General features: G+C 41.1%; 1 protein-coding gene across 10 annotated transcripts in view; it reads left to right on the forward strand.

Annotated features, from left to right (window-relative positions):
• Window positions 1-24,698, forward strand: part of sox6 (SRY-box transcription factor 6) — a 519,057-nt gene that overhangs the window by 153,764 nt on the left and 340,595 nt on the right. For 5 of the 10 annotated variants that reach the window (XM_067993898.1, XM_067993893.1, XM_067993892.1 and 2 more), the window contains exon 1: window positions 22,613-22,886. In XM_067993898.1, coding sequence (XP_067849999.1) covers window positions 22,810-22,886 — 77 coding nt within the window. In that variant the 5' untranslated portion in view covers window positions 22,613-22,809. Of the gene's footprint in view, window positions 1-9,552; window positions 9,586-22,612; window positions 22,887-24,698 lie in introns of those variants that run through there. The other 5 variants (XM_067993894.1, XM_067993896.1, XM_067993897.1 and 2 more) reach the window with 2 other exon arrangements.

The raw sequence follows: 24,698 nt of genomic DNA on the forward strand, positions 1-24,698 counted from the left end.
TCACTTTGTATTTTTCTATGTGTCCGCCCATGCCACCAGCCTGTCTATATCCTCTTTAAGTCTATCACTCTCCTCCTTGCTGTTTACTGCCCTTCCAAGTTTTGTGTTATCTGTGCCCTGTACACCCAAGTCCAAGTCATTAATATATATCAAGAAAAGCAGTGGTCCCAGCACTGACCCCTGGGGAACACCACTGTACCCCTCCCTCCAGTCCGAAAAACAACTGTTCACCACTACTCTCTGTTTCCTGTCACTTAGCCAATTCTGTATCCATGTTGCTACTGCCCCCTTTATTCCATGGGCTGCAATCTTGATGATAAGCCTACCATGCGGCACTTTATCAAACACCTTTTGAAATACCGTTTTATGTTTTATTTTAGATTCAAGGGGGGTAATTTTGACTTTGGGTGAGAGTGTAAAACGGGGGAGATCGAATCAGTCACCCGTTATACATCTCTCCCGATTTTCATTTCAATCGGCTAAAGTCAAAATTACCCCTAGGATATTTTCAGAAATAAGATAATTAACCACAACAAGGCTCCTACAATGTTTAAAATCCAACCCCTCACCAGTTTGGGAATACATTCTTGATCAAAGTCATTAGTTTCCTAAGATGTGGCTGTATTCTCTGACCCAGGGTGGTATTTTCACCATGTTAGATTCACCACAGTGTAACTCGAAAATAACGTGCCATACACACAAAGCAATGCCGTAGCTGCATTGTATCCAGGGCCAAGTGATGGCTTGTTCATTTCAAACCAGCATGGTGCCATGTTTCAAACAGCAGAGAGTCACAAAGTGACACACGGCAAACTCAAACTGACATCATTAGGAGCTGATTGCTGGGGTTAGATCACTCACAAAGACATTGTGCATGATTTCATCACCTGTCAGTTATGGGTGTTTCACACTCGTAAAATAAAAGCACCGTAATTAACCTTTACCGTTGTGTAATTAACCTTTACCAATGTGTAATTAACCTTTACCGTAGAACACTGCCCAATTTCTTTCTTATTTACATTTATTACTAGTGATAGAAGATGAAATAGAATGGTGGCAGTGTGCGGGGCAGGAGGGTTGGGGGGGTGGGGGGAGAATGTGGGCTGCTTGGTGTCCCTTGTGTATATATTGACACAGAACAGAATTTGTTTTAAGCTGCACTGTTACTTTTCTAAGCATGTGCCAATTTTGTATATATCAATTTCAAGTCAGTTTCTTAGATTCAGCTTCCAACTGTTACTTCAGCGTACGTATGCTCATTTTCACTTTAAAAAAAAACAAACAAAACCAATGATTATGGCAGCTCAGTGACTGACAGGATGTGAAGTGGCAGCCATCATTTCTCACAGGTGAGCTCCTGATCTCGGGTGGTGTGGTCGGGTGGTGAGGAAATGTTTGTGTTGAATTAAGAATGACATTTCTAGAGGCCTCAAACTTGGTTGCTTGCCTGCACTCTCAGTCAGGAGGATGACTTGTGACATTGGTCAGAAGGGAAAGGAGCCAAAAGAAGGAAAACAAAAACTGTAAGTGTAACCCTTAAAGGGACAGACCAGCTTAAAACACAGCGGAATACATTGTGTGTGACATGGTATAATACATCTGTCATTCTAAACTGCGTATCATCCAATTTACCATTCCTAATACCACAGGAGATCCACTAGTAATATATTAAAAACAGTATAGCAGTGTGTACCAAGTGTCACACTTTGTTACAGATGCAATCTTAAATCAATCTTAAAAGAAGAGAAAAAACACCAGTTACTAAATGCTGGGCACTTCTGACCTGGGCCGAAAGCTGACAGGCACTTTACAATTTGTAAATTTCCTGACCAAACAACAATTAAACTCTAAGTGATCTGAGCTTGTGTTTACTTAACAACAATAAGACTTTGTTGCCTTAAAGAGACAAGGGCTCTCCTTTAGCAGAATATTACGTTGTGTATTGCAAGGTATAAAACTGTTCTCATAATGTAGCACCTCATCTGCCTTGCTGCGAGCAACACCTTGGGAGACCTGCTAATAATATATTGAAAATGGCACTGCAATATGCATAGACATCATGTGCCAGAGGTCACACTTCAGACATGACACTCCAGACGTCACACTCCAGACATCCTCACACTCCAGACCCCTCATTCACTCCAGACATCATGGTCCAGCTGACACACTCCAGACATCAAACTTCAGATGTCATATATTGTTACAGATGCAAAGTAATCTTAAAAAGCTAGGTACTTCTGATATGTACTTCTCACACAAAGTCTGAAATTGACAAGCACAATATAACTTGCAAAGTTTCCTGGACAAACACAACACCAATTAAAGTCTGAATAACCTGTGTCTCTGTTTACTTAACAATAATTAGTCTCTGTGGCCTTAAAAGGCCTCTGTTGCACCATAACAGAATAATACCTTGTGCATTGCATGGTATAACACTTCTACCCTTGTAAAACAGTTTAGCACTTTATTTGGAAAGCACTGCCTGAAAGGGAGGTGGAAGCAGATTCAATAGTAACTTTCAAAAGGGAATTGGATAAATACTTGAAGGGAAAAAATTACAGGGCTATGGGAAAAGAGCAGGTGGGTGGGACTAATTGGATAGCTCTTTCAAAGAGCCAGCACAGGCACAACGGGCCAAATGGCTTCCCCCTGTGCTGTACCTACTATGATACAATGATTTACTTGAGCAACGTCATGGGAGATCTACTAGTATATTAAAAACAATCCTGATACATTCTTTATGTATATCCATTCACTTCTTTACTCTTAATTCCTCTCATGGAGGTGCTGACTTATGCTGGTGTACAATTTCATGGGCGCTGGCTGGCTGGAAGAATTTTTCATAAATGGGCACTTTCTCTGAATGAGCCCAGAGATTGACTGTCGTCAGGTTATTCAACCATTGGGGCCTATCGTGGGATGGCCTGATCCTGTGGTCATCTGGTGTCCACACTTATGCACTTTACAGTAGTGGACAATGGCCGGGAGTGGGAATCCTGGCAGACTTTTGCTGCCTTAGGAGAGGGGCACTGAAGCCAATTGTAGCACTCGTACAACTGTCCTGACTGAGATCGACTGACTCAGCACAGACCAGGAAACGAACCTGCTCCATATGGTTCAGTACCATGCTGGGTGGTGCACTTCTAAAGGCATCGGCTACCCGAATGGTATTCATATTGAATTGTAGACGTGTGCAGTTTCTTTGCCACAAGTAGTGGAAACAAAGAGAGCAGCCAGCTGCCACAATGCATTTCAGCAGTTGCAGTTTTCACCCTGATGTGATTCAACTTTTAGAAAAAGAAATTCAATATAAAATGGAGTTACATCCTATCATAAATATCTTGCCAGCTTTACTGAGCCAATTGTTCTTCTCTGTGTCCTTTTATTGAGATTCTGCCCAGCCCTTTTCCCCAATTCTACCATGCCTGCTCCCTCTCTTTTCTGTCTTCCCATCACAACTTTGCTTCCTCTCCTACCTTGACCCTGCCTGTCCTCCTGTTTCCCCTCTAAATATAACCTTTCTCCATCCTCCCCCTTATCTTAACCTTGCCCAAATTCCTCTCTTTCCCTCCAGCTAGAACTGCTCCCCTGTCCCCTAACACAACTCCTTCTGCCAACCTGCCCCCCACCCGAGGCCCAGCCCTCTGTCCAGACTCCCCCTGGGCTTCCTCCTTTCTCCCCATTAAGATGATCCTTTGCATCATCTTACTGCTTTCCTGTTCCTTTCCCTCCCCCACCCTTTAATGTACCCATCCTCTAAATCGACTTGGCCTCCCATCCCTCCCCATGAACGTGACCCTTCACCTTTGCCTTGATTCCACCTGGTCTCTTTTCCCCTCCGCCCTCCGTTTTTTTTTTGGACTCTTAAATGTTGGTTAGTATGATTAGGGAGGGAAAATAAAAGGGCAGAAACAAGTGGAAAAAGTGACATCTTTTGAAGTGTTCAGCTTGGTTCAGAGGCTTCCCTTTTTAACACACAGAGCGTAATGGTCACCTGGCAGCAAGTCATTAGCATTTCCCTCAGCCCCTCTCTCCTCACAAAAAAAAACCGCGCCACATGCTAATTAGAGGTTTTGAAACTAAGCAACCTGTGTAAAATCAGACATTTTAATTTGCAGGTTTAATGGCTGTATTATGATAACTGGCTTTGAAATGCGCTTCTCGTGTTCCATCAGTGTAGACCAGATTAACAGTGGCTGACAAAATTAAAAACCTTACAATGTGACCTTTGCCTGGGATAAAAGGCTGTTTCATAACAATTTCCTTTTGTTCTTTGTTTGAGCTATTACTCCAAAAGGAGACTCCGTTTAATCTAAGTAAATGCATCATTACAGGCCTAATCCATGTCCTTCTGTCAATGTCTGCTTTAATTAAATGAGAAATGCCGGCAGAAAGATCTCACACACAAGGCTATGATTGGAGTGGGAAAGGCTGGATGATCAGACCTAGATTAAACCGAGATTTCACTTAATTGTTGTTTTTTTTTGTGTCCTCTCGTTTGGCTGAACTGTTAATTTAGCACGTAAAAGGCTCTCGGGTTCTAGCTACTTCAACTGCGGTCAAAGAATGGCTATTTAATTTATTTTTGTTGCTTTTTTCCCTGCATACACGTGATGAATATAATTGGGTGGGAGTGTGTTATGAGACTGCAACCCAATCAAGAGTTTCAGATTATGTCGTGAACTGCGGTCACTGTCTGAAGACCAATATCTCTGAAGTTCTGCAACAGGCTACAGCCTGAAACACAGCTGCAGTGTTTGTAATAAGATACATGTGGTCCTTGTGGGCAACTGGAAAAGGTGGTTTTATAGAAAAGTAATCCATGATGTTTTACCAGGACGTTGACTGTCCCCTATATATTTAACTTAAAGTCTACAAATGAACACAGTCTGAATATGTTTAATAACGACGATACTTCAGTGGTTTGAAGCCTTAAAGCAGTGGTTTTCAAAACTTTCGCTGTGGATAACTCCTGTTGTTATTGCCACACTGCTGAGGAACCCCTGTAAATATTAACTAGTTCCCAGAGAGGCCCTGAAAACACCAACAAACTACTGGGACTCCCTGCTAATATCGACAGGCTCCTGGGGGCCTTCTGAAAATATCGGGACCAATCCTAGGGACACTCTGTAAATGTTACCGTTTTCCCAGCAATCCTTGAAAAACCTGACACACTCCCAGGGACCCACTGCGAATATCGATACACTCTTGAGCACTTTCTGAAAATATTGGTGCACTTTCAGCGACCCCCCCCCTCCCCCCCCGAGAATATTAGCACACTCTCAAGGACCCTATTAAAAGATTGACACATTCCTAGGCAGGAGTGCCCCCCATCCCCTCCCCCAGGTGTCCAGGTGTTTGAAGAGTCCCCTCTTCTCTGAGCTAATTTAGCCCCCCACTTTCCTATTTTATTTGCCTCTTTCTCAATTAAGTTATGTAAATAAAACAAAAAAATTATCCCCCCCAAAAGGTCATGGAAGAGCTGCTCCTAGTGACTCCACAAATAATGACTCCCTCTGCGGATCCACTCTTCCAGATCTGTGTCCTAATTACCGAAAGTTGTTTCGGGCGATGGGTAACAGTGTGAGTTAAAAACTGCTCCGCAGCTCCAGAAATGAGGCCTGGGGTATTTTAACTCCCACGCCTCACTTAAATCCCGTGGGCCGACTTCCCACCTGGAATAGGCGGGAAGCAAAAGGACGTTGCATGGCCCAGAGGCCGCCCGCTGACAGCAGGTAGGTGGCGGGATAGGCTGTAGGGGTCGTCTCTTGGACATCTCGTCTTTGGGATAGGGGAGTGAGTTTGTGGCAGGGAGGCCTAGGCTTCGATGTCTTTGAAGGTGGCAGGACAAGTTGAGAAGGCTGTTAAAAAAGCACATGGGATCCTAGGCTTTATTAATAGAGGCATAGTGTACAAAAGCAAGGAAGTTATGCTAAACCTTTATAAAACACTGGTTAGGCCTCAGATGGAGTATTGTGTCCAATTCTGGGCACCACACTTTAGGAAGGATGTCACGGCCCCAGAGAGGGTCCAGAAGAGATTTAATAGAATGGTACCAAGGATGAGGGACTTCAGTTGTATGGAGAGACTGGAGAAGCTGGGGTTGTTCGCCTTAGAACAGAGAAGGTTAAGGGGAGATTTGATAGAGGTGTTCAAAATCATGAACGGTTTTGATAGATTGAATAAGGAGGAACTGTTTCCAGTGGCAGAAGGGTCGGTAACCAGAGGACACAGATTTAAAGTGATTGGCAAAAGAACCAGAGACGACATGAGGAAACATTTTTTGACACAGAGATTTGTCATGATCTGGAATGCACTGCCTGAAAGGGTGGTGGAAGCAGATTCAATAGTAACTTTCAAAAAGGAATTGGTTAAATACTTGAAGGGGAAAAAAATTACAGGGCTATGGGGAAAGAATAGGGGAATGGGACTAATTGGATAGCTCTTTCAAAGAGCTGGCACAGGCAAAATGGGCTGAATGGCCTGCTTCTGTGCTGTAACACACTATGATACTATTAAACCCCCCCCCCCCCCCCCAATGATGGGCGTGAGAGTGTGGAGGGGGGGTTGAAAAGTGAAATACGTGCAACGCGGCCCCAACCCACTGCACATGCGCCTATCGCCTTTTTTATGGCGACGGATATCGGGGCGTCTCAGCGTCCCTGCCGCACATTAACATATTTAAATCGGGGCGTCTCAGCGTCCCTGCCGCATATTAACATATTTAAATCGGGGCGTCTCAGCGTCCCTGCCGCATATTAACATATTTAAATCGGGGCGTCTCAGCGTCCCTGCCGCACATTAACATATTTAAATCGGGCTTCTACAGTGCAATTCGGAGCTCGACTAGAAATTTTCTGCTGCTGCACGGGTTTCCCAGGGGTTGGGAGACTCGGCAGTGAAATGGAGGTGGGAGGTGCTGGCTCCCCAAGGTAAGGGGCTCTTTCAGCATTCCTTGTGGGCCAGGAGGATCAGGAGTACTCCCCCCCCCCCCCCCCCCCTCCCCCTCCCCCGGTCCATCAGGCAAGCCTACAGCCTCCCCCTGTTCTGATCGCCAGCCTCCTCCCCAAGTCCCAATCGCCGACCCCTCCCCCTCAGCCCTGATTGCCAACCTCCACCCAGCCCTCCCGATCCCGGGGCTTCCCCCTCCCTCCCAATTGCCGGGGACCATCCCCAAGGGTCTCTGGCTGATGCGGGTGTTCCCTCCCGTCCACCAGCCAGACTGTCCATTTGGCCATCTGCCGGGCGGGAGACGGACATACAAAATGTTACAACGATCCTGCCATTAAGATCAGCAGGACCTCTGCGACCCTGGCCTTGCTGGTTGCTTCGGCCGTCTTCGGCCTCACCATACCCACCCCCGGCCTTCCCGTAAATATTGGGGCCCTGATCTTACCTCCTGGGGCCCTCGGTTTAACGTCTCATTCCGTCTTTTCGATGAAACCTTAAACCGAAGCCCCGTCCGCCCTCTTAGGTGGACGTGAAAGATTCCACGGCACCATTTCGAAGAAGAGCCACTAGAGTTCTCCCTGGCATCCTGGCCAATATTTATCACTCCATCAATATAAAAAAACAGATGATCTACTCATTATCATATCGCTGTTTGTGGGACCTTGCTATGTGCAAATTGGCTGCCACGTTTCCTACATTACAAAGTGACTACATTTCAAAAAAGTACTTCATTGGCTGTAAAGCGCTTTGGGAAGTCCTAAAGTCATGAAAGGCGCTGTATAAATGCAAGTCTTTTCTTGCATTTCTTTCTTTTTCTAAATGTGCATTCACATTGGAGTCAGGAAAATAGCATTGATAAATTCAGCAGTTTGATAGAACTATTTGTCATTGTCAGTCGCTCCTTATTTACCAAATATACACTGAGGGTGAATTGGGCACATGTGTGGAATATCCTTTAACATAGTTGGATATATAAATAAATGCACACGACATTTCCTTTTCTCTGGTAACCCTGGATTTAAATATCACCGTGATAGAGATGCAAGTATGATGGCCTCAGCTGGTGGAGCAGTGGGGATGCTGGAACAATTTTTTGTGTCACCAGATGATGGAAGGAAAAGAATTGGCCAACATTCCCACTTCTGATTGCTAACCATTGACCTTTACTGGAAGCGCATGCAGATGCTGTTCGCGGACAGGATTGAGTTTGGCTGCGATGCTTCTCACAATAGAATAGCCCTCCACTCATTTTTTAGGCGTACATTAGAAAGAATGACCATATGAGCAACTTACTGGAGGGCCACCAGGCCTATGGAACTATACCTTGGCACCGACCTTCAGGAGATGAAGGGTCAGGAGAGCCGAAGGGTGAGGGTGGGGAATCTTTTTAAAACTGAGCATTGTGCTCTTTGTAACCATTGGAGTGATTTTCAAAATGCACAAACCTCATTTCCACCACTTAATAATTAAAACTAAATATAGAGGAGAATGGTAATTAATTTAAGGATACATTTTTTATTAATATGGAAAAATGCAATCCTTGTCATAGGTGTCATATCTTCAGATATGGTATAAAAATACTTAAGACAGGATATCTATTTTGCAGGTAGATGCTGAATAAATCTCGGCAGCAAGAGGTTTTCTTACTTCTCTCATTCCCTTCAAGATATCTGACATTATTTGATGTAGCGAAAAGGGCAAGTGTGTGACAGTCAGATTCTTAATTAATTTTGCTTAACTAGATGAAGATAAATGAAGCACATTGAGGACTTATGACAACAAGGGAGGTCCACTTAATACTTTCTGCCTCTTTATACCTCGTTCCCCCTTTCCCTCTCTGTATCCCTCTACTTCTGCCTCTTTCTTGGCATTTTATATGGTAATTAGTGGTCCTGGAACATAGTCCTCAAACAGAGATCGGTGACATCTGTGCACCGCTCTCTCCTATTTAACTTATTTCCTGCTCTCTCCAGTCAAGGCCTAATGGAAGTTTCAATTCCCATAGCTAAAAGAGAAGGAATCTAGCCTATGTATTTAGTTGTATGAGGAGATCCAACGACAGATCACGAAAGCCACAAAAATCTGCGTCTCAAAATGCTGTGAGTTCTCTGTGGCTCCGGTTCTCTACGTTAAAAAGTGTCATCAACGGTGGGAATATACAGCATATCCCATTGGTAACACTCTGATACAAAAAGCTGTTACCCCCTCCCTCCCCCTCTCACTTTCTCTCTCTCCCTTTCCATCTTTTTTCTTCTCTACTAGCCGTTTCTGAACAATTATAAAAAAAAACAAACAAAGGCTTGTTTTAGCAGCTCCCAGACATTGCTGTTTAAATTACCTTTTCTGACAAAAAAGTGACTGTCTGTGGAGAGATTCTGTAATAGCCCCTGTTGACAGTTCTGGATGGTGCATGTATGGTAGCACAGACTGATCATTATGGCATCCATTCTCCAATCGTTTATTTTTTCAACTGTTAAACAATAGGTTGTTGATTGTGTGGACAAGGCCAGAACAATTAAGTTCTGTGTTTAATGGTAGACCAGCATTTTAATGCCCTCTCTTAATAATGGTCTCATTATTGTTTTTTTTCTCTCTCCTTAGACTGGGCCTCGGGAGGAGGAATATTTTGCGGAGGTACGTCATTATTTTGCAAATTTCGATTAGCCCATCATGTTGTATGTGTTACACACAAAAAAATCACAGCTAATTAAAGCATCCACCAGATAGGCCACCGGTATTCAAGCACATAATTTAAAAGGTAGCGTACTTGATTGGCTGGCTAAAAGGTGGTAAAAAGAGGGGATTAGGCCAGTTGCTGTGGTAACCCCCACTTCCCATCTGCACAGAACAATACACTTGTGTTTCTCTCCCACCTTGGTGCAGAAATTGGTTTTGTTTTGAGAGGAAAGGGCTTTATGAGGAATTGGAATTCAGCCTAGCAGGATGGAGTTTTAGAGCTGTTAGAGGAGACCACTGGGGATAACAGAGATGAAAGGTCACGGCAGACTCCAAGGACACCAAAGGTCACTGCCTCTTACAACAATACTTTGTCTTCTATGATTTTCAGCTAAATGAAAGGTACTGACTCGTCAGGAAACAAATATCTCAGGTTTGCCAGGTGGAGTCATCCAAAGAGACTTTCAATTCACTGTTCAAAGAGGTTAAAGGGGTCTTTTTTAACTTGCTCTTTGTTGACATTTTATTTATCCCCCCCCCCACCTCCCTTCCACTATAAATGCTCACATCAACTTATCCTCTAGTTAAAAAGGCGAATAAGCCTCTTCTTGTGATTCCAGTGTGGATCTCTGCTCTGTGACAGAAAGCAGGCGTTGTGTACAGTCTGCTACCCTTTGCCAAGTCCAAAACTGGATTGAAGAGGCAGGATAGGAGTAAGGTTGTCAACCCTCCGAGATTGCCCGGGAGTCTCCCGGAATTGACGATTGATCTCTCCGGACACTGCTGCTTTGTATACGCAGTTTGCACCTGCGTGCCTTCGTGGCCTGTACTCTCAGTTCTCCCCCCATACCATCCTTGCTGTCTCCTCTGACGCTTTTCAGTTTCAGCAATGCCCCCGCTGGAATTTCCTCGTGGCTGGTTACCGCCCTGCCGCTGGAAATACCTCCGGCGAAGTTACGGCGGTGAGGCACCCGCGGCCACAGGGCTCTGCGGAAGGACAAACGGGTTAAAAAAAGAAAGCAGCTGACTTGTACCCGAATAAAACCCGCAGGAGTCCCTGGAAGGTAGGGCAAAACAACACCATGCACTGCATATAGCCCGAGGGCAAATACCTACCTGTCCTCTGTCTTTCATAATTTCACTCCTGAGCATACCCAGTAATAACTAACAATATGTTAACTGTATATTTGGGCCTATTTTTGAATTGGGCACAAGTGGCATTCACAATGTGTCAACAATGAGGTTCACGCCAGTGCTGAAGGGGAAGGGTGCAGGAAGGGGCACAATAAAGGTTTGAAGCAGGAGTGAGGAATTTTTACCTTAAAAAGTAGAGAAATGACAAAAAAAAAAGCAGTGAACCTACAATGGAAAAAAGGGCTTGCACGTGGATAACAAATTTTTGAAATGAATAAATGATCACACACAGGTGCTGCCAAAACAGTACAAGATGTGTTGAAGGACAGATCATCATTTTTACTAGACTAGAATTCATTGATGTGCTTTTTTAAAACGTTACATAGAAATTTCACTTAGTTCATTTTAAATAGACACAGTAAGAGTGAAAACTCTTTGGTTTGTTGAGGAAAGTTCTGAGATGCTGAAATGGTTCCTGCTTTTATAATAGCCGACTCCTGAGTCTGCTGCTTATACATAACTGTTGCTACAATTCTTTATTCTCCTAGCCAGCTGCAAGCTGCCCTGGAATAAACTGGTGTCTGGTGAAAACACAATGGCTCTCTGTAAAATCCAAATGACTTGTACATTGGCAACATAATAAACAACTGCTGCATGTGACAGTGCCCTACACTAATGTCCTTCACTGGGAGAGAAGACTGAGGACTTTAAATAACTTTATTAACTTTTGTTTCCTGTGTGGTGATGGCATTTCTATGATCTAAATATTAACATGCAGCACTACATTATATAATGGGACTCTATTTGCCTTAAGAGTCAGCCGTTGTTTGGAATATCGTGAAGTATATGGCTTTTTTTCCTCTCTAATTTTCTCCTCATCTCCCTTGAAGGCACTGGATTATGTTGAGGTATGGTGCTATCGCAGTGACTATTGGACCCCATCCAAGTTACTGGAGTTGCCCTTTTTAATTTGTGACTGTTGGCATTGTCACAATTCCTATGCAGTTCACACCTTGCACATTTCAACTGCAGGCAAAGTGTCCTGGATGTAAAATACATGGGAATTAAGGAACTGTGAAGCAGATATTGGATGATTAATGTCACCTGGCATCATTTGGACTCAGAACAGCAGGTACTGATACTGATATTGATCCACCAGGCATTGGCTCTTTTTCTCTCCCTAGACCAGAACATTGAGGTCAATTGTAGTACCCTTGCTCAGAAAAGACCAGGGTTTAAACCTGTGACCATCTGGGTTTGCATGGCTCAATACAGCTCCCGCCCACAAAGCCATCCTTTCAGCTTTTTGAAATAGAACTTAGATTTGTGTTTAGTAACGTTTTGTAAGACAAAAATATAAATTGTCAAAACTATTTGTATATATCTATATCTAAGTCCAGGCAAAGAGAAACTACAAAATTAAATTATCAAGGAATATAAAATGAAATAGTAAAGTATTCTGCAGACACATAAAATACAAAAGAAAAATCAGAATAGGGATAGGACCACTAAAGGAAGCACATGATAAACTCACAGGTAATGACAGCGAAATGACGGTAATATTAAATAATTACTTTGCCTCAGTATTTACCAGGGACACTAATATGGTGGGCATGACATTAGAAGAAGAGATCAAAAAAGATATAAAGATATTTGAGATCGAAAGGGAGGAGATAATTGATAAACTAATCAAACTTAAAGAGGATAAAACCCTTGATCCCGATGGATTGCATCCACGCATATTAAAAGAAGTTAGGGAAGAAATAGCACAGACACTATTACATATATATAAAAATACATTTAAAAAGGCAACAGTGCCAGAGGACTGGTGGACAGCTAGTGTGATTCCTATATTTAAAAAGGGAACTGTTGACTAATTAGCTTAACGTCGGTGGTAGGATAGATAATGGAATCCTTCCTCAAAGATATAATAGAAAAACATCTAGAAAACAAAAATATAATAAAGAATAGTCAGCACGGATTTCAGAAGGTAAGGTCATGCTTGATCAACCTACTGAATTCTTTGAAGAACTAACAGAAAGGGTAGACAAGAATGATATAGTAGATGTAACATATTTGGATTTTCAAAAGGCCTTCGATAAGGTACCGCATAGTAGGCTCATGACTGAGGTCAGAACATGTGGAGTCAGGGGACAGGTAGCAGAATGGATAGCAAGCTGGCTACAAAACAGAAAATAGAGAGTAGGGTCAAAGGTAGTTACTCAGACTGGCAAAAGGTGGGAAATGATGTTCCACAAGGATCGGTGCTGGAACCACTGTTGTTCACCATTTACATAAATGATTTGGACTCGGGAATCGGAAGTACAATTTCAAAATTTGCGGACGACACCAAATTGGGTGGTACAGTTAATACCGAGGAGGACTGTGATAAAATGCAGGAAGACATTAATAAACTTGCAGAATTGGCGTGTAATTGACATATGAATTTCAATATAGATAAGTGTGAGGTATTACATTTTGGTAGGTAGAATAAGGGGGCCACATACTGCTTGGAAAATAAGAGTCCAAATGGGGTGGAGGAGCAGAGGGATCTGGGGGTGCAGATACACAAATCACTAAAAGTAGCACCACAAGTTAATAAGGCCATAAAAAAGGCAAACCAAGCACTGGAGTTCATTTCTAGAGGGATAGAATTGAAAAGCAGAGAAGTTATGTTAAACTTGTATAGAACCTTGGTTAGATCACACTTGGAGTACTGTGATCAGTTCTGGTCTCCATATTATAAAAAGCAAATAGAGGTACTGGAGAAGGTGCAAAAAAGATTTACTAGGATGATACCAGAACTGAGAGGTTATACCTATCAGGAACGATTGAGCAGGCTGGGACTCTTTTCTCTACAAAAGAGAAGACTGAGGGGTGACCTCATGGAGGTCTTTTAGATTATGAAAGGGTTTGATAGGGTAGACGTAGAGAAGATGTTTCCACTTAGAATCATAGAATCATAGAAGAATCATAGAAGTTACAACATGGAAACAGGCCCTTCGGCCCAACATGTCCATGTCGCCCAGTTTATACCACTAAGCTAGTCCCAATTGCCTGCACTTGGCCCATATCCCTCGATACCCATCTTCCCCATGTAACTGTCCAAATGCTTTTTAAAAGACAAAATTATAGAATCATAGAAGTTTGTGGGGGAGACCAGAACTAGGGGCCATAAATATAAGATAGTCACTAATAAATCTAATAGGGAATTCAGGAGTAACTTTTATAACATAGGTAATTCTTAAAGTGTAACGGCAATGCTTGCTTCTATTGCTTTTAATAATTAACTCTGTAATGCCTGCTATTCAGTCCTCCTACAATTGGTGGTGCTGTGGCATGAGTTGTCCAGCTCTGTCCACCATTTTGGCCTATTACAGTAAACACAGCTAAAAAGGCATGCCATTTCCTTCAATTAACCATGAGCAAGGTCACGGGAGATTTACTAGTATTTAAAAAGAAATTCTGGTATACTTGGCTTATGAATATGAACAAACTGGGATGCTACTTTTGTGTATACAGGAGAGACAGAGACAAAAAAAACAGTTTTGCGGAAGCAGCATTGGATGTGTGAGGAGAATGGAGGCTCATGATTGACTCAGCTCAAGGATCTCAACACTAAGGGAATCACATTTTATTAACAAAAAGGCAGCTGTACGTTAGGGATATTACTTATAGGAGTGAAAGTACAATCACTTTATTTTTGGCGGGCTTTCCTTACACCAAATAAACTAGTATTGGAATTACTTTTAATTATGAGGAAACTTGGCTCAGAAGTCATTAAGTTTATTTATTGTGTTACCAAGAAATGCCTAAAATGTCAGGGAAGAGACTCACACAATAGGAACAGAGGGACAGGATTAGGCCATCCAGCCCTTTGGGCCTGTTCTGCCATTCAATTAGAACATGGCTGATCTGTAATTCAACTTCATTTGATCCCTTGGTACCCTTACCCAACAAAAACCTATCAATTTCAGTCTTGAAAATTTCAATTGACACAGCCTTTTGGGGGAGCGAGTTCCTGTTTCTACTATTCCTTGTGTGGAAAAAGTGTTTCCTGATTTCACTCCTGGCCTAGCTCTAATTTTAAGATTGTGCCCTTTTGTTTTGGATCTGCCCACCGCCCCCCCCCCCCCAACCAGAGGAAATTGTTTCTCTGTATCTACTTTATCAAATCCCTTTATCATTTTAAATGCCTCAATCACATTGTCCCTCAACCTTCTAAACGTAAGGGAATAGAAATCAAGTTTATGCACCTTGTCCACATAATTTTACACCCTAGTATCATTCTGGTGAATCCGCACTGTACCACTTATCACCAACATATCTTTCCTGAGGTTCGGTGCCCAAAACTGATTGCAGTACTCCAGATGAGGTCTGAACAAGGCTCTGTTCAACTGAAGCATCACTTCCTCACTTTTGAATTCCAACCCCCTTGAGATAAAGGTCAACATTTTATTAGCATTTTTGTTAACTTTTTGTACCTGTGCACTAGCTTTTAGTGATTTGTGTTCATGGACAGCTAACTCCTTTTGCTCCTCCATAGCTCCTAATCTCTCGCCAATAAGAAAATATTGCGATTTGTTTTTCTCAGATCCAAAGTGGATGACCTCACACTTCCCCACATTGAACTCCATCTGTCATAGTTTTGCCCACTCACTTAGTCATAGAGGCATGTTATTCCATTGGCAGCGTTACAGTGCTCTGGAATAAATGAGGATACCCAATTGGGAATATTGATATATATATAGAATACATGATGGGGAACAATGGGAGATACAGTCGGGGAACAGTAGGACACACAGAGTATGCTCTATGGGGAACAGTGAGACATGTGGAGTATCTCTGGGGGAGCAGCAGAATATGCAGAGGTTACCCAAGTGGGATAGCAGAAAATTTAGAGAATATTCAATAGGGAACAATGGAAAATATAAGGGATACTTGATGTGAAAAAGCTAGACAAGTAGAGGCTACTCGATGGGGAACAACGGGGCATGTGATTCCTAGTGGGGAGCTGTGGAACATGTAGATGATATCCAAAGGGGAACAGCAGGATATATAGGAAATACCTGAGGAGAATAACAGGACCTATAGATGATACTCGACAAGGAACAGCAGGAGATTTAGAGGCTATCCTAGGAAGAAAGGGATCTGTAGAGGCTATCTAATAGGGAACAGCAGGCATGTAGGGGGTAACTGTGATGGGGAACATTTTGAATAGTTTATTCTCTCAGTGAGGAAGAACTAATAAGCATTGGGAAGGACTAGTTAAAAGTTTTCATTTGATGGGTGACATTTGAAAATCCTGTTCATGTCACAAACATCCTTTAAGCTATCATCACACTTAATATTTTTATGAGAGAATTTATAATTGCAGGCACATTAGACCACGTAGGCACTTGTAATGAAAATGCATAACAAACTTTTCCTGGGACGATGTTAATGTGTAATGAGAGTTGACTTATACCAACTGGCCTTTCAGCTGTAAGTGAGAATTTATTTAATATTGATATGGCAGGTAAATCCCAGCATGCTGCAGTGTGCTTGTCACCCTATGCAGGTAATTTCTCCACTCTGATACATGTTGAATCTTATCAAATGTAATCCCAATGCCAGAAACAATTCTAAACATTTTCTTACATCTGTAAAATAAAACCATGACAACTAGATGGTTTTTGCAAATGAACTATATGGAGTTGAACGGAAGGATTTATTTACAATTTATTTGCTGACCTGGGAGTGCTTGATGCTGACAGTGGGTGTCTGAAATGGGAAGAGTTCCATTCCCAGCACTAACAGTCCTTATCTGGATGTGCACAAAGCAAATTTCTGCTCTCCTGAAGCTCGGTGAACTATGATTCCACCACCCTCCAGTTCTTGTATGAGGCTAAGCAGTGACTGACTTCAAGTTCATTTGACAGTGAGGGCACCACACCCAAGCCCGATCCTATCCTTACCTGACATCCATCCACCGCCTTTATCAGCAGAAGTCGCTGGATAATGATCAGGAATGGGAAACATGACTGGTTTCCTCCTTTCTCACCCCAGGGTACCAAGGCCAACTGTAGTGTCCCTACTGCTACTCAAGCTGAGATCAGTTAAATCAATGCAGATCTGGGGGGATCATTTTGAGCGATTGTTTGGAACTTTTCCTTCTGTATGGCTCAGTACAACACCAGGTAATGCATTAACACTTACACCATCATGGGAATTAACTCTCAGCCAATACTTAAATTGTTTTCTTTAAAGCCTGATTGCATTATGATGAGCCTTTTAAACGAATTAAAATTTTCTTCTTTTGACGGATGGGATTATATTGTTAAAATGTAAAAAAATAGATCAAACTTGATAAGGTAAAGCTACTGTGCACGTTTTGCACCTCTTTAGAAATAGCTGCTTCCGGTTCCAATTAGGAGATTATTGAGCTGACTAATTAAGATGTGTTTGCATTATTTTAATAAATGATCTCCTCTCAGGATTCTTCATACAACCTTGAGTGAGATTCAGATTTGTCGCATTGTTTTATGATCATCCTCCTGTTTTGTTATCTGTTAACTGGTGGATTGCAAAAGTCGACCTTTGTTAGCCTCCGGCTATTGTTTGTAGATTGGTTGCACATTCCGCAGGCTGTGAAAGGCACATCTGCCATGGTGTTCTGGAAAACCTTCACAGCAAAGGCTAAAGGGGAGTCTGATCAGGAGATAGAAACAGAATCTCTTTTGCTTTCCAAATATTTGCCCGGCCTTCACAAGCTATTTGCCTTTTACTGTTTACACTAGTTATTTAAGCATGCTTGAGCCAGATAGAGAGAGCAAGAGAAAAGCAGGGAGAGACGGGGGAATAATGCACTCTGCTGACACAACTCATATCACAGCTGATCACAGGTATTCAGGTCTAGAGTTTAAATGAATGCGGTTCAATTGAAAGGTGTTTACAGTGGAAAACAATTTGTGAGCATTTATGGGTATTGTCTCCTTTTTTTGGCCAACTTTAGCTGTAAATCCAAAGTTGATCCTTCTGATGTGGTTGAACATTCCACTCTAGCCCAGTACATGATGCTGAGCTTCCAGTAGCTGCCAGTACTGTTCTGTTCTGCTATTTATGAAGGGCATTAGCACATTGCCATATTGCATTTTTGTTTTGAGCCATAAACAATGGCCAACATCCATTTTTCAAACTTTATCTGCGATTTGCAGGTCTAGTGCCTGGAGAGAACTAGTCTAAAACTGGACAGATAGAGGCAGGATCACTGCTTGGGTTCTGTTGTTTGCTGATGGCAACTAATTTAAAAGCTTATTAACCCTAATAAGTAATACCTCCACGTCATAAGACAAAAAAGTGGAAAATGTATTCGGTTTATGTTTCAAAATTTCCAGAGAGCCACGCAACATCCAGACTATCCAGTTTAATGCCAGACAAGTAGCAATCCGAGAAAGAACATTTTTTTGGTGAGTTGAATGGGTCTACTATGGAAACCTGTGGTATGAAAATGATACAATGCATGGACCCAGTTGGTTGCAATTTGGATTTTCACCTGTTAAAAAGCTCCAAATGTCCACGGGCGTTCTTCTACTCAAAAGAAGGTTTAAATATTGCCATGCAATTTTACAGGGGCCATATATCAAGATGAAATTGACTTCTGCCACATTATTGCTTTTATGTTTCTTTTAAATTTCCTTGACTGTTACAACATGAACAGTATAATTGCAACAATGAACAGTGCACATGGTTTTGATTATTTTATGGTATCGAAGGGTTGTTGGAGCATACTTTAAGAGGCATAGTTTCGATTTGTTGGCTGCCCAGCATGAATTCTCCTTGTCTTTCTGTTCTGTCGAGAACAACCGGGGTCAATTCTGTGAGACATCGTCCCCTGTTATAGTTGTCTCCAATTCTACCCTGTTCTTATGCCACCTAATCATTGAAAAACAAAAATGACGTCGGGAGCAAACCAAGGGTATCCAAGATGGAAAACATTAAGAAAATTGATGTAGGTAAATAGTTTACTGTGGCGGAGGGTTCAAATACTAGGGGACAGAAGTTAAAAATGAGAAAGTTAGGAGAAAGAATTCCAATCGTTTTTATACAATCGTAAACTGGATTATGGAGGGAGATGGAAGAACTTTAAAGCAAACAGTGTAAATGGGTTCACGAGGCAACCAGATGTGCTTTAAAGGGTGAAGGATTTGAAGGATATGATGAAAAAGTTTGAGATTGGTGAAACAAATTGGACCTAATGAGCCTAATGGACTTTTCCGGTTTCAATAAGTTATTCTGAGTATTCTAAATGTAATTTTCCCAATAATTATGTTTTTGAATAGTTAAATTTGAAAAGATTTGATATGTTTGAATGATTTGAATAATATTATGAAAATGACTACAGACTCTGACTAGTATCATGATGGATACCCTCTAATTTGGCCCTGTGGAGTTTTTGTCTTGTAGTTCAACAAATCCCTTTAAATATCTAATCTATCTAAGCCAACAAAAGGAGTGTTTAGTATGGAGCATCAGTTTTATATCGCTCGACAAACATCATTACTGCAGATAATTGAGCATTCTATGTTCTGGCCAAGGGCTTGCTGTATGATATTACTGTGACGGGTAAGGAGATCCGTGCATTTCAAATCATAAGAAAAATCTTGCATTTTTAATATCTATTTCTGAAATGTGGAAGGACACTTTAAATTTGTTTTACTGCAGCCATAGTATCTCAGGGCTGGGATAGAATTCACACATTTTGTGTATGACTCGAAATTGTATTGTGGGAAAACTGTTCCACGGATTCTGGCAATCAAACTAGTCAGCCTTAATATGTTAATACTTTTTAATTGCAAAGCCGTTAGCATTGATCTCACTAGTAGCATTTCCCGCAAAGATCTCAGTCTATTGAATCTGGCAGATCATCAGTTTATCATCTTGTTTGATGGGGACAGCTTCTGGGAGTCCAGCCCTACATCTCTAAACTGTTGAGCGAGGGACAGCTGTACTTGCTTGTGTAAAAAAACACCTTTTTGATCTCCATTGTCTCAATCCGATCATAATATTTTAAAAAAATGGTGAAAGATAAGATTTTTTTTGAAGGGAGAGGTCTAAGATTCTTTCAAATCCATTTGACGGAGGCTATCACAGGAAGCTATCCTGTGTAGTCAGGAGCTGCTGATTCCGAGGATAAATGTGATAGCCTTCTCCGAGTTCATCAGTTCTTCTAAGCCCATCAAGATTGAGGCTAGACATTCCATGTTAGTAGACAAAACCTCACCTATAAGTTATGTTACAGATGTTTGCTAAGGAGTTACTGAAATGTTGCATACTTCCCAATTTTTTGTACCCAAGGAGGTATAAGTCATAAGTTCTATAATCAAGTGAAATTTGCTATATTGATTTTCCACTACTGTCTACTTTTTACTTACTACTGATTTGTAATTTATACCCTAATTCATACAGTCTGATGGAATGTTTTCTTGCTATGCAAAGATTAAGAGAATACAAGAAGGCTTATGTTCAGTAAGCTAATTGCAATAACGTGGGCTTTTGTTTGGTCCTTGGGCAATGCTACATCACCAGATATTGTCCATATGAAGTCATGCTCCAGTTCATAAGGAGGAAGGGCTCATTTACAGGAGTAGACGTTGCTACTGAGCACAACAAAAGTATCTGATGAAGTACCTGAAAATGTAACAACTACATTAGCTAGGTGATAAAGAGACAACACTGCAACTAAAGTAATGGATAATTCACCTGTAATTTTCTAATAAATTTATGCTTTATAGTGAAAACAAATAAAAATTCTTAAACATTCATAGTCAACCAATATAAACATGGGAAAATGCAGCATGAACTATAAAAAGCTTCAGATGCCATACTAATACTTCCACTCTCCATTACCTGTTTTGTTGTAAACTATTCTAGTGCATCCAGAGGCATTTGTTTCCTAAATTGCAAGGGTAAGCATTTTTTCCTTTATCTCCATGTAACAATCTTGATCAGGTTAAGTTGGTTTAAGATATTTAATGCACAGTTTAACTCAAAGCCACAGCCTTTTCGCATTGATATGATATCTGACAGTAGCAAGTAGTTTCTTGGCTCTTCTGCCTATGGTTGACTATAGTTGGCTCCCTATAAGCTATAGTGTTAAACAGTAATCTGTGCACATTCCAACATGGGTTCTTTCAGTATTCCCCTTCTTAAGCCTTTTTCAAATTAAACCTTTTACTCATTCTCAGTGATTAATAGGAGGAATATGGAATATTTTCCACAAAATAAATCAATTTTCTTCACTTTAATTATTTTTCTTAGAGGACGATCTATTAAATAGACCTATCAGTAATAGCTGCCCATGTCTATTATTTTGTTTCATATTGATTAAATTGTACATTACAAGACTTATGTCAACAAAGAATAGTAGTGCATAGGTGTGGTCTGCTTGGCTTTTGGATTCATTTATAAGTAAGGCTGCTTTTAGAGGTAGAGCAGCCAGTTCTATTTGGTTTGAACAAGTGATGTGTCAGTAGACTGTGGCAGTGACATTCCCTCTCCTCCAACCCTCTCTGTACTGCAAAGTGTTGACAGTTAATTCCAGCGATAACAGCGGTAAGGCCAAATGTCCATCCCTTGTTATTTTTAGTCAAATTAGATCAGTTTTCCAGAAGAACACAAGTAGGGGAGGGCCTTGCTGTAACTAATGAACTATTGTCCATTCTGTCATGAGCACAGAGCAGTTTAATCGAAGCAGCGTTCAAGGTAATTTCCTCAATTTGTCTCAGCAGAAATCTAATTAAGATTTGTGTACGAAAAGGGCACAAAAACGCTTTTCTTTGGTCTGCATGCTGAGAGTCCTTTTTTTTCTTCTTAAGCATGTATGCCTGAACCCAGTTCAGTCTCCCATTTTTGTTTTTAGAAAGGGATGCAGGGTTTGTGGAGGAACATTGGCTCACTTTGTCGAAGCATCCCAGATGTTTGAAGGGCAGTGGTACCAGCTCAAGTATCTGGCCTTCTCTTGCCAACAATGACTTCATGGTTAATCGATGAGCTCCAGTCTACAAAATAAGACACAGTGCTCCAAACAATGGCCACGGATGCTTACTTCCTTTTCATATTTCTCCATGCAATGATCTTCTGTGTCCATCTCCTTTCCGGTGGCTGGCTAAATTAGCTCATTTTAATTTGCAATTGTTTGCTTTTTTTTTGGCCCGTCTTTTAGAGTTTTTTCACAGTCCCTTTTCACCCTCTCCACTAATTGTGCCCTCGCTCAAACAGAGCAACTTGTGATTTTTTTTTTCCCCCTGTTCTTGGCATCGTCTGCTCTCTCTCCCTCTTCTTTTTTTTTGCTGGCCATTTTAATGTGGACTGTGGGAGATTTTACACTTGATTTGTTGAATTTGAGCTCTTTGCTGTAAACTCGCACCACACAGAAGAAACTATCTTTATAAATGACAGAATGGACCTGGCCTGAATGGCGCTTTGTTTACTGTTTTCCTAGAAGGGGCCCCTCTATATTTCATCTGTCAAAGTTGCTTTTCTTTCTTTCAACAATGCTTGATTGTTTTCACGAAAATTCAGGTTCCATAGACAGGAGAATTCTGTATTATATTTTCCTGCCAAATTCCGATCTCTGTTTTCCTTCCCCTGCGCTCACAAAGGGCTCATAACTTACTGTCAACTGTGAGGCAAACCACAAAGCTCCACTGTTGCTCAGCAAATAGGCTCTATTGGATGATGGCTCGATTGGCTGTAAAGTTTGCTTAACTAAGGCAGCAGTGGCAGAAGCCACGTTAGGCACTGACTCTTCCGAAAGACTTGCCACTTATTCTCCCTTAGATCAATTGTATCTTTCTTTTTTTTGGTGCAGGAGGAAGGGCTACTTTTTATTGATAAAAGGAGCCTTGAACAACTTTATCCACATTCCTCTTTTTGTCTTCCTTCCTGTGGATGAGCACAAGCAAAGGTTTGGGGTTTTTATTTCAATCAGCGATTCAAGCAGAGTTCGGTAACGGTGACAATGGCTCGCAGTGATTCATAAGGTAGGCGAGACGACCCTGAGGTGTTATGCCGTCAAGTTCTGAAGTTCTGGATGCTGCGATAGGCCAAAGTAGAAAAGGAAAGTGGAAGAACGACGACTCTATGTGAGTGAACCTTAGTTACTCAGTAGGCAGTCTCTCTGTTTGTCAGTCAGTCAGTCAGGCTAATCAGTCAGTCGCTAGTTAAAAGCTTTTTAAAAAAAAAAATTCCAAGTGAATTCTTGTCTTTTGAATACTAAATCTCAAAAATGTTGGCTTAGTTTAAATTGTTGAATAGTTCCAGAATATACTAAGATTGAGGGTTTTTTGATGTGTTGTGGGAAGACGTGACTGGTTCCGAGATGACTGACATTCATGAATGCAATCAGTTCTGAGCTGAACTTAGCCTGAGGTAATTTAATATCACGGTAACATTTACTGCCGCCTCTGTGATAGGCGTGTTGCTATGCTGTGTTTAAAGCTGTAATATGCCTTCCCCAATTATCACCATGTCATTTTGAGGTTTGGTTTTCAACAAAACAACAAAAAAAGTAACATATCAGAAAATCAGTCAACTCTTTTTTCTGACTGACTTCAAAAGAGGACCCTTTGACGAATGGATTATTAGAGAATGGCATGGAAATTTTTTTAAATGGGGACTGGTTACAATGGAATGATTCTTGAAATTCAAATGGAAAAAGAAAGTTTTCTTTTAAATAACGAACAACATCTAATTAGGAATCACTGCATAGTTACAATGGACCAAAAGAATTGGTATAGCAGATTTCAAAAAATTCAAAAAACCTTTTGCCAGCATTTGAACAATGATTTATCTGCGATTTTAACACTAAAAATAGACTATTTTTGTTTCACGTCATTGACGTTAGCCCATAATCTTTCTCTTGTTTAGAAATTCTTGTACCTCTTTAATTTAATAAAAACCGTGCTTCAGTTTTCTTACTTAAGTTATTGATTTTGTGTGAGCATGTTAATTCTTTTTTGGGTTATGTAACAATTACTATCCTTGCTGTATCATTTAAAAAGTTTCTCCAATAGACCATTAGCAAAATTCATCTTATCAGTAATAGGCCCCAGGACGGGGTTACGGCTCGAACTTATCTTTCGACAGGCGAAAAAAAAATTGAAGCGAGCCGTAAATCATGGAAAGTTAAACTATGGCAAGTGACTGTTTTTACACACCGCCTGTAAAAAGACTGTGTCTCAACTGTGTGCGAGCCACAGGTTTTCACTCAGGAAAATTTTGCTCGAAAGGGAACAACCTGTGCTTTCATACGCTGCGCTCAGCCCTCCAACCCCTGTCAATGTAAACATTGTTCCTCTGACAGCACACTATTGTACCCAACATTTTTCCACAGCATGAAAAGAAGTTCAAACCAAGATTATATTTTTAGACCCTACATTAACTTGGCCTTATGAATTCTCAGCTTGTCTCAACTTGTTTGTATTTCTGTTTTTATAATGATGGTTTTAACGGTCTCATTTTATATTGCTTGGCAATACACTGACATACAGTAACTCTTTTTTTCTTTTCTTTTTTTTCAAAAAGAAGTTCCAAAATAGGAAATTCATAAAGCTACTTTTTTCTGGTAATTTTGGGAATGTGTATTCCTGAATCTAGAATCTCAACAGATTGGTCATAAATCATCATTTAAAAATCCATAGAAAATGATCACTGCATTGCCCAAAGTGGGGTAAGTTCCCGAATACACTGGATGTACCAAGGTCAGATTAACAGATAAATGCTGAGGGGGTGGATGTAGAGGAGAGATTCAGTGGAAAAGATGTACTATAAATAGGGTTACATGTTATTAGTCCATTGGATGTGCAACCTCATATCCTGCACAGGTCAAAAGTTGGCAATAGAACTATTTGGTTATGTGGCACAGTCTCCCTTAGTAGAGCTGTTAGTTCAGGAGA

This window comes from Heptranchias perlo, chromosome 12 (genome assembly GCF_035084215.1).
Source record: "Heptranchias perlo isolate sHepPer1 chromosome 12, sHepPer1.hap1, whole genome shotgun sequence".
Lineage (NCBI taxonomy): Eukaryota > Metazoa > Chordata > Chondrichthyes > Hexanchiformes > Hexanchidae > Heptranchias > Heptranchias perlo.